This window comes from Gymnoscopelus braueri, assembly GCF_963280865.1.
Source record: "Gymnoscopelus braueri genome assembly, chromosome: 10".
NCBI classification, from domain to species: Eukaryota; Metazoa; Chordata; class Actinopteri; order Myctophiformes; family Myctophidae; genus Gymnoscopelus; species Gymnoscopelus braueri.
In genome coordinates, this window is record NC_137611.1 from 36,894,582 (window position 1) to 36,904,936 (window position 10,355).

At 46.2% G+C, this 10,355-nt stretch overlaps 1 protein-coding gene across 1 annotated transcript in view; it reads right to left on the reverse strand.

Moving 5' to 3' along the window:
* Positions 1–9,892, reverse strand: part of skila (SKI-like proto-oncogene a) — a 33,983-nt gene extending 24,091 nt beyond the window's left edge. Inside the window, 2 exon segments of the mRNA XM_080439884.1 lie at positions 5,901–7,186; positions 9,795–9,892. Coding sequence (XP_080296010.1) covers positions 5,901–7,013 — 1,113 coding nt within the window. The 5' untranslated portion in view covers positions 7,014–7,186; positions 9,795–9,892.
* Positions 9,893–10,355: the final 463 nt, after the last annotated feature.

Genomic DNA, 10,355 nt, shown 5'->3' on the forward strand with positions numbered 1-10,355 from the left:
AGAAAGCGAGAGGCTGCAGCCGTGACGACTCTCCCTCTCTCTCACATGCCTTCTTCTGCTCCCATGAGAGGAGCTGTGTTTTCACAGTCAAGTGTCTGTCTGTCTGTCTGTCTGTCTGTCTTAATACTCCTGTCTGGTAGAGCCTGACCAATGCCAGATTGGGTCCGATTTTGGAGAGTCATAGACCACTGATTACTAATGTTTTGAACTATTAAAAAAGTGCAAATTTTTATTTGAGAAAAGAAAAACACAAAATCCTGATTGATAACATTTTAAATTAAGCATACATTTTTTATTTATTTTTACCACTAAAGCTATATTAAATATCTTTCAAGAATTTAAATGTTATAAATTGGGACTCATCGATTGGCTGCATAATTGCAGATACCGATGTCGACAAAAAAGTATTTTAGGCAGTTGCCAGAGGTAATGTAGACAGTATGTTATTGACTGAATCATAAACCGTTGTTTTTTTTATTATTGCTTTACTGGCGTGCATGCAAACCCATAAACAAAATGATTGTCATAAACCATTTCCGGTTGTTGGATTATTGCGTGTACAATGAGTTCACTAACACAGGAGGACTGGAGGGAGGGGAGGTAATGCCACACTCTGTAACTGTTATGTCCCACCAATGATTTGAACCCTTCCGCAAAAAAGTTAAAATATCGAGATAAGAGATTTCTGCCCGACAAGTCAGAACACAGACACATCCTTATGTAATTCCGTCCACAGCTGGATGTGTCCTTGTGACTGTATCACATCATTTCACTCTTCTCCTCTTTCTTCCGTCACCGCTCACCCTCTACCCCCCCCCCTCCCCTCCCCTCCCTCCCTTGGTGTCACTAGACGACCCGCCGCATCCATCAAGGTCGGGAGGCCTGTTCAATCGATACCTGCCATCTCTCCTCCACGTCCGACTCGCAGACGTAGCACACAAGTGGTCCTTTGCTTATGTAACCATCGACTTATCGGGTCATTTGGCCGCTTATTTTGTTACCGTCCTGCTAATTGGGGCCCCCGGGGGCGTATTGTCTGCTCGGAAGAGAGGACACACGTGGGTTATATCGTGCTGCAGATCGGTCTGGTCTCGGACGAAGAGGAGAGAGGAAGAGACGGCATGATGACGAGTGGAGGATGGGTGTGTTAATAATGACATGATGATCCGAGGGCAGGGGGACACTATGCGCGAGGACACGAGATGGAGGGGACAGGAAGGAAAGGGAGAAGTGGCGAGGAGATAAAGGGGAAGTAAATGAGAAGAAATAGAAGAGGGGTGGAGAGAGAGAGAGACAGCAAAGCCAGAGCAGTGAATTATAAGCAGAGCTTGCCAAAACCCAATTAGATATCTTAGCTGACAGACCCACAGACACAGAGAGAGACTGACAGACAGAGAGAGAGAGAGACAGACAGACGAGAACAGACAGCCAAGGAAACAGGCTTCAGAGAGTGCAGCTGCGCTGGTCTGCGGTAATGAAGTCACTGGTTTCCAAATAGCAAAGAAGAGGAAGCCGGCGAGAGGCAGCTGTCTGACGTCTGCACCGCAGCCACTGTCTCAGTCTCAGTCTCGGGCTGGGGAGACAACACAGAGGAAGGCTGTTCTCTCTGTCTGACGCTGCTGACTCTGGGCCAAGAGGCAAGGCTATAAACAGGACACTGGCGGACACACAGACAGAGGCCCGATGGGGCACACACAGCTATAATGCCAACAGCGCTCCTCAGCTAGCAGTTAAAGCTAACAGTGTTTGAGAATATGGACAAAATACTGTCATTATGATTACAGCATTTGGTTTTACCCTTCATGAAAAAGTACATGAATCTAAGATACCAACCAATGGGTAGACAGTAGACACAGATTTTGCCTCTATTCTGATTACTTCGCTCATTCTTTTCGCTGAGTGTAAAAGATATGTTAAGTACTGTATATCTCCAGATATAATATAATATTGTCCACTGCCCGGTATTCTTAATAACCACCACGTCAGTTTAATTATCTCCTGGGGATGTTGTGCTCTAGATATGCTGCAACACAGAGCCATGTCATAGCTCATGTCTGATGACAGGCCATGTAAACATGTAGCCCAAACAGACACAATGTCCTTCCAGCTAGACAGATATTTCACAAGGGAGGAACAGATCATCGAGTGGGAAGTTCTTCCCTTTTAATCTGAAAGAAGAAAAAAACCCAGACAGATATGACGACACGCTATCTCGTCTGAGGAAACGTGTGGACGCTCGTCATTCCCCTGAAGGACAAATGAACTCATTGTGTTTTAGGATAATGCAGTGACTCTGGAGATAAGCGGTCAGCTTGCGGTGGTCCAATGGCGGCATCTTTCTTGTGAACTTTGTTTACAGTGCAGGGAGCGGCCGGTTAGGTATAAACTGTACCTGAAGGCACAAAGGGCAGGTTCTTCTTTCCTATATGAGGGTAAAATGGGGTTTGAACTGCCCTGCTGCTTCTCACACCAAACACTCCCAACAGGATGCCGTTACTGGTAGCAGTTTAGGAGAGAGGGAGGGTGCAAGAAACTTCCAGAAGGCCAGTCTTGTTCATGTCTCCTGGCCTCGTGTGCTCCCCCCCCCCCAACCCCAAACCCCCCGCACTCTCTCTGGAAAAAAAAAACCTTGAACTAGCCGTCAATGTGCACATTGACACTGTGTGTAAATAAGGGCCCGTTGGGGGTAGAGGGTCTGGAATCGGGGTTAAACCAACATGCCGGGCCATCTCTCTCTGAAGGTATGTGTGGGGTGGTGGTGGTGGTGGGGGGGGGGGGTCTAAGAGCCCCCTGGCTGCCTGGCTGGCCTTTCACTAACATCCACTGGGATGTGGAAACTGTGAGTCACTCTGGCAGCGCAGTGGGAGAGCCTAGACGATACGAGTCTGGAGGATGTTCAGGGTGAGAGACATGTCCGTCTGCTTCACTTCCTGCTAAAACACACACATGAACACGCACGCTTTCCGCGTACATAAACACACGTGATTTTTCCATTCAAACACGTGCACATTACGGAGAGGGGGTGGGAATTTGGAAGAGAACCTCGGTGTCCTGAGCAGAGGGCCAACAGTACTGGGTCACCTTGTTCCCTGGCTGCTGGCCTTTCACACGCTTCTGCATCCGCTCTGGGGGGGTTCCTCTTCCAACACCAAAAAGTCACCTGCTTCCTGAAGTCACGCAAGCAAGTGGCTTTCCAGGAACATGGCCATTTGTGATTGTGTGTCTGCGACTCTGCGTGTGTTTCAAAATGTCTGTACACCACTGTGGCATGACTGTGTTTGTGTCTGTGTGATTGTGTAAAAAGATTTCACTTCCACAATCATTAAACAACAGCACCATTGCCGATTAGGCCCTGCCCACAGAAGAATAGAGCAACAAGAAAACAAGGCAATAATAACGGCGGTCAACTAAAAAAAAGAAAAGAAAAAAAAGAAGTAATTAAAAGAAAAAGTTGAAGTAAAAAGAAACCCAATAGCAGCAGCGGAGGAAAAATCCCCCAGTGGTAGACGACACCTGAAAATTGTGGTGAGACAGTCAGACAGAGGCTCCAGAGAGACTGGCGAGGTGTGAGACATGGAGACAAAGATGCGTCATACTTGCCTCCAGTTACCAGCTTATTGCATAGTGATGGCGGCACTGCGCACAGACACAGACACACACCGCAAGGGACATTGGACTTGTCACACAGGCCTACTACACCTTGAGTGGGCGTATGTCTCTTTTCCTGTACCTGTACTGTATGTTCACAAATGTGCATCCATGTTCATACTATCTATTGTAGAAATCCCTAGTATTCTGACAAAATACAACATGTGATGCCTTGTGAAAAAAAGTAGATTTTTTTAAAACAAGTTTTCACCCACAATGACATGGCCAAGTAGGGACCCCAAGTTGATAGTGGTTAAATCTTATAAGACAAACCTCTAGCCAAGAAACGGGGGGTTAGGCCGGGGTGGTGCAGGAATGCTGTTGGGGCGCTAGACGAGACAGCAGACGGCATTTCCCGGCACACTCACACCAAGTTAAACACGCCGGGAGAAGGAGGGAGGGAGAGTGTGAGAGAGACCGGGAGCTTCTCGCTGGCTCGCACAGACATAACTGGATAGAATGCGAGCGGCGCTGGATTACAGTAGCGTGTGTGCTCCACTCTCATACCTGCACACACTATAAATACACGCTCTCATCTCCTGCATGTCTGCTCGGCATACACATGCACACACACTCACACTGTGCTGGTGGCTTAACCCGCTGCCTGTCGCAGTGCTGCCACCACTAAGCTCTGTGAATCAGGGTTTTGCGGTGGGGTTCACTTCCAGTTCAATCCCTTTTAAAAGAGAAACGTATGGTGGAAAATACTGTGGTGGGTAATGTGTTCAGCATTCACTCCTTCAAGATAAGGATACATTAACCTTCACAGGATGGTGCACCTGTTTCTATATTTTAAGGCTTCTTTTTTCTATGGTCTTGTTTCTACTGTCATTTTTTCTTTTTCTTCTGGAAATAAAGGCAAAAGCCAAACAAACAAAAAAGGCTTTCTGGATTGCTGCAAAAAAATGTTTGAATGTCTCCTACTGTAACAAGTCAAACCACATCAAACGGAAAAACAAAAAAATGCAAGCCAACCCCTTCCTGACAAAATACAACAAAAACAACAAAGAACAGCCAGAGTCCACTGTGGTCAGGGGGAGGTCATGAGACATATGCCCGTCAATGGCACAGAAACAATCTAGAGCTTTTTTACCCCCTACTGACCGCTGACTTTTAGAATAGGCTCGTTGGTACCACTGCTGTGACACTTTTTTTTTGTCCTCCAAAAATAATGAAAGAAAATATAAAGCCAGGAACAGCCCACTCACACTCCATAGAGTTCTGGCACTTAAAGGGGTAGTTCACCCCCAAAATGACTTTTTTTCTATTGATTACTCACCCCATGGAGCCTTGAATTCATGGATATTTTTTAGTTTTTGTCGCATTCCTTCCTTTATTATTTGATTAAAATAAATTTGTCCCCATTGATTCCGGTAGGAGACACAAATGCATTTGTGTCTCCTACCGGAATCAATGGGGACAATTTTATTATAATCAAATTATTGGCTTAGGAATGTGACAAAAACTAAAAAATATCTATGAATTCAAGGCTCCATGGGGTGAGTAATCAATAGAAAAAAAGTCATTTTGGGGGTGAACTACCCCTTTAACACAAACTACTAGTAGGGTCATTGAGTCATTGGCCTGTCTGTGTGATAGGTGTACATGGGGACGAAGGGGCGGGATTATGGAGAAAAATAATTCCAGTTATCATATAAACATTTTTTTAAGTAGTAACCTTATTCTTAAAGTCTGCCTATGTGAGGGCTTTTAAAAGTAATCATTGGCAATGATTAGTTTTAAAAGCCCTCATGTAGGCCGACTGATTGGCAAGTAATAACCCCAGTTAAAAGGAGTGAAATGGCCCTTTTGTTCAATTACATTCCAAGCGACCCCTAGGTGACCTAAGGGAACAAATGATGCACTTCCCCTCTGGCTGCAGCCAGTTGGCCTGGCCTCATAAGATCAGATCAGGCCACGCATAATGTCACCACCTGTCCCAAGCCTCACTCACACATACTAGGTCAGTGCTGGTTTAAGAAAACACCAGCACTGATCACGTCTAGTCACAGCTGCAGGACATAGAGAACATGGGGCTGGATCATTACAGAAAGGAAGTGGGGGAGAACCAAGTACAACAGCCAACATGGAAAGTTTCAGAGCAAACCCAAACATAACGACCACAGCTCGGATTCGCTCCTTTCACCCCAGACAACTAGCAGCGACCTTTACAGCTCATTTAAGCAAAAATCAAGACATGTGTTCCCAAGACAAACCTGGCTGGTTTAATTTATTAATTAGGGTGGACTTACTTTGTCTAGTGACCTCTTGAGCTTGTAGTGGAACTTCTCCTTGACCTCGTCTAAGAGCTGTTTGAGTTGGGGTTCCTCGGGCGTGCCCTCATACTTCCTGGCCAGCTGCAGGTAGCAAGGCCATTTGGCTGAGTCAAAGCCCCAGTGGCAGGTCCTCTTGTCGGGCGATTTGTGCGAGTGCATGACAAACTTCTGTGGTGAAAACAGCAACTGGCACTCCACACACTGGATGCAGGGCGCCTCGGGTTGGGTGTAGAACTGGCGGACAAAGAGACCATGGCACTTTCCCAGACACTGGTGCTCAACCTGGAAGCTGGCCTCGCTCTCCTTGAGCAGGCCCTGAGTGGGCAGCTTGCCTTTGGAGTCGGCAGGCAGGGCGGCCCCGGGGCGCAACAGCGCGTTGCACAGCCTCTGGGCGTCTGTCAGGGTGATGAGGCCACAGGAGGGCGCGTTGAAAGGCAGGATGCCCAGCACCTTGAGGATATGCAGCTGCTCGCCGTCGCAGCGCGAACAGTAGACGTAGAGCTCGTCACACACGCCGTTGATCTGCTGCAGAGAAAAGTCACGCAGCACCGAGTTGAGCACCTGGGGCAGGCAGAGGCGCTTCTCCCCACCAACAGCAAAGCACGAGATGGACTCTCCCTCCAGCAGGGAATGGGTCAGCTCAGTGGAGCTGTCGCAGGGCACCAGCAGAGGTCCACCTCCCAGCACCGGAGGGGAAGGCAGGGGAGCCATGCCACAGGCAGGGGACGCCTCGTGGCCTGTGCGGGCTGAGAAGGCAGCCGGGCCCCCCAGGGAGCTCTGGCTGCTGAGGGTGAACTGGGCGAGCGTATGTTTTAGGCCCGGGCTCAGGTCCAGAGCTTTGGCCGAGCCGAGCAAGTGCAGTTCGGCATGGCCCTCCAGGTCAGCCTCGGACTCGTCCATCTGCTCCCTCTTCACCTTGGGGGTGCGGGGCAGGGACTCCATGCTGCGGCGCTTAAGGTTGATCTCTGCCATCACACGCTTCTTTATGGGAGCGTCCTCCAGGCGCTCTCGGTAAAGTCGTTTCATGTTGCCCTTGAATGAGGTCAAGTCTTTGAAAGGAGTTTTCAAACTGGTCTGAGTGCTGGCCATGTCTGAGCACTGGGTTTTTGTCGTTCTGTCTGTCAGTTTGGCTGAGCTCCTCGTATATCCCTCCGAGTCTGTCTTTTCTCCTTATTTTGTTTCAAATTATACAAATCTTCTGGTACGCAGACACACGCATGATGGTGATTGAAGCAGAAGGTCTCAGTGTTTTGGTCTATTTCCTACAGCAAGAAGAAAAAAGGAGTTATTCAAAAAGAACAAATGTAGAGCAAGACATAAAGCACTAAGACTTCATTCTAACTATGTGTAATTTATATGCTCTCTACAGAGAGAATACAGGAAATGATCTCATCAACAAATGTTGTGGGGCATGAAAATACCCATAAGGATTTAAAATGTTTTATGGCCACTGGTGGTCGGGGGTTTAAGAGGTCAATGGCTGCTTACATGGCCCACTAAGCCAAAAGGCCATTACCATACTTCACACAAACACAAGCCCTTTCAGTCCTTGTAATTGAACCCCAGCTGAATTTGCATCCAAGTTGTCACCAACTGCAGTGAAACAAAATTTCCAAGACACTGAAGACAGAGTGCTAATTTTAACAGGTGGTGAAACCAGTTGGTCCGACCCAAGCTAAAAACCACTACTACAGAGCCATTTTACCATTACACTGTGAACTATAGTATAGAGTCTAAATCAATCAAACAAATTAAAGCGCCCTTCCCAATCCACTGTCCCGTCTACTGTGTCTGCTCCCCCCATTTAAGACCAACAGTCCATTGCTTGGTTTGGTCATTACCTCCCCAGCATGACCAGTAGTGTGGAATGAGGCGTTTTGTATGGCGTTATTACAGTCGTGAATGTTAACAGGAATAGCCTGTGTAGATGATAGAGGCTACTACTGCAATATGACACCACCATTTAAAAGAATGAAAGAGGGAAACGTAATTAATAGTTACTTTTTTTCCTTTTCCCCTAAATTTGAGTAGCCAATAATGTTTTACCCTCCTTTTCGCCTCAATTCATTAGTTATACCAATTAATTAGGAAATAAGTAATAGTTACTTTGACGTTACAGTAGGCAAATTATGTAGTTCTGATCAAGTGCATTATAGTAGACTGATGCGATGAAATATTTTGTATTCTGATTATGCTCAAATGGATGCGGGCAGCATAAAACCACTCTAGAAAATCCTGTAGTGCACATAAATTGTTTGGTTTAGCTAACTGGATTTCAATACAGCAAGTTTTCCACAACAGAACCCCATGCAAATAGAAAGCTAGATCCTCTATACGACGCATTTAGAGCCGAACTCCACCACGGTCCGATCGGGGGAAAAAGCAAAAGAATCGCTGCAATTAATCTCGTATGATTCACCAATGCAGGCAAGGACCCCCAGCCAGTAGTGTAGCTGAACAATCTCTAACAACCAAACCCCATATGATCATTAAAACACTACAGTTTTTCCTATAATAACACATGGATTATGTATGTTGAAAGAAACGTTAACGGACGGTAATATTACGGAGTTGAGAGCAGTGTTGCCATATTTTGTGAGAGAAATGAGCAACCATGTCTAGGAAAACAAGCCCAAAAGAAGCAAATAGGCCACATGAGCACTTTAAACCTATAATATGCTTCGGCTGTTTGAAAATAGCCGATCACAAGCTCACAATCGCGTCTCATCGCGACGCGTTGTGAGCTTGTATATCGGATATTTTCAAAAACTCTTGCAATAAAATATGGAATATTTTTTTTTTTTTTTGTTGAAACATGAAACATTCTAACAACACAAATGGTGCCTGGCACGAAACATTATCATGAAAATATTCCCAAAAGTCGCTTATAATAAGCCAACATGGCAACACTGTTGAGACTAGTGTATGAAGCCCTCCTTTGGGATGATCGGCTCCCAAGGACACCAGTGCCCCCCCCCCCCCCCCCGTCTGCGGGTGAACTGTACTTCAGCCCCCCCCCCCACCCCCGGCCAGCCAGCCCAGCCACGACGGCAGCGGTATGCAGACACACACCACTGATAATGACATTCACTGTCTACAGTCTGGTCATAACACACACACATACAAGTAAATCCTCTAGGCGTTTATAGCTTTGTTTTTTGCCAAACCAATACATGTCACAATCACAGACAGACAGGGTCGGGCTGTTTATACCCCCCCCCCCTCCTCCTCACTTGATTCCGTTTAGAGAGTGAAAACATTCAACATTTCCAATCAATAAGCGTACATGATAATAATATATCAGACGACAGAAGGAAAACACGGACATGTCTGAGTAGAGGCTACGTGCTTTGCTGTGAGGAGGAGGCGAAGGCGTAGCTTTTCCACTGTAACACATTGTGGGAGAAATGTCTCGTCGTTTTTCACTGAATACACTCTCCACCAGTTTAGTAACATTAGCTAGCCTTCATGGCTACTACAAGCAGCACGTACAGCTAATATATAACCATAACCTGCCTGCTGTGGCGGCGGGGACGACCGTGTCTCCCGCAATAATGTAAATAAAAAAAGAACAGGTCGCGTCTGTTAGCTTATATTTTTTCTTTTCTTTTTTTTTAAGCGAGCGACACCCTCGCCTCGCGCGAGCGCGACCATACATGAGATTTACATACACACATACACACAGCGTGTGAGTGTCTCTCTACCACCACCGCTCTCTCTCTCTCTCCCCTCTCTCACTCTGCGGCATTTTAAACCCCCCTCAAAACGAAGCGTATTATGTTATATTCCACCATTTACGATTACGACCACCACCAACAACGTCAACATTGAAAACAAGAAATGTCTGTCGCCAGTATAGTAAACACTTGCCTGTAAACACGGGTGTGTGCGCGTGTGTGTGTGTGTGTCTCCACCGTGGTACTGCTGTATACAGAGTCCTCCTCCGGCCGCGGTCTGCTACGGTACTGACTGACTGACTGGAGCGCTGCGTGCTGCGGCCAGCCCCGCGACGCTCCTCCGCGTGACGTCACGGAGCTGGATGGATGCACGGGGCTGCTGCTGCTGACTGGAGACGTCATGCAGGGGGTGTCTTGTCTGTCTGTCTGTCTGTCTGTCTGGGTTTTACCCTATATTATAACTCATTGTTTTTTTTTTACCAGGAGAACAAAAGAAAGTATTAAGAAGAGAAGACCACACACAATTCAATAAAAAAATATATATATTATTTAATATATATATATATATATATATATATATATATATATATATATATATATATATATATATATATATATATATATATATAAAGAAAGTAGAAGAAGACCATACGTGTGTGTGTGTGTGTGTGTGTGTGTGTGTGTGTGTGTGTGTGTGTGTGTGTGTGTGTGTGTGTGTGTGTGTGTGTGTATATATATATATATGTGTATATAT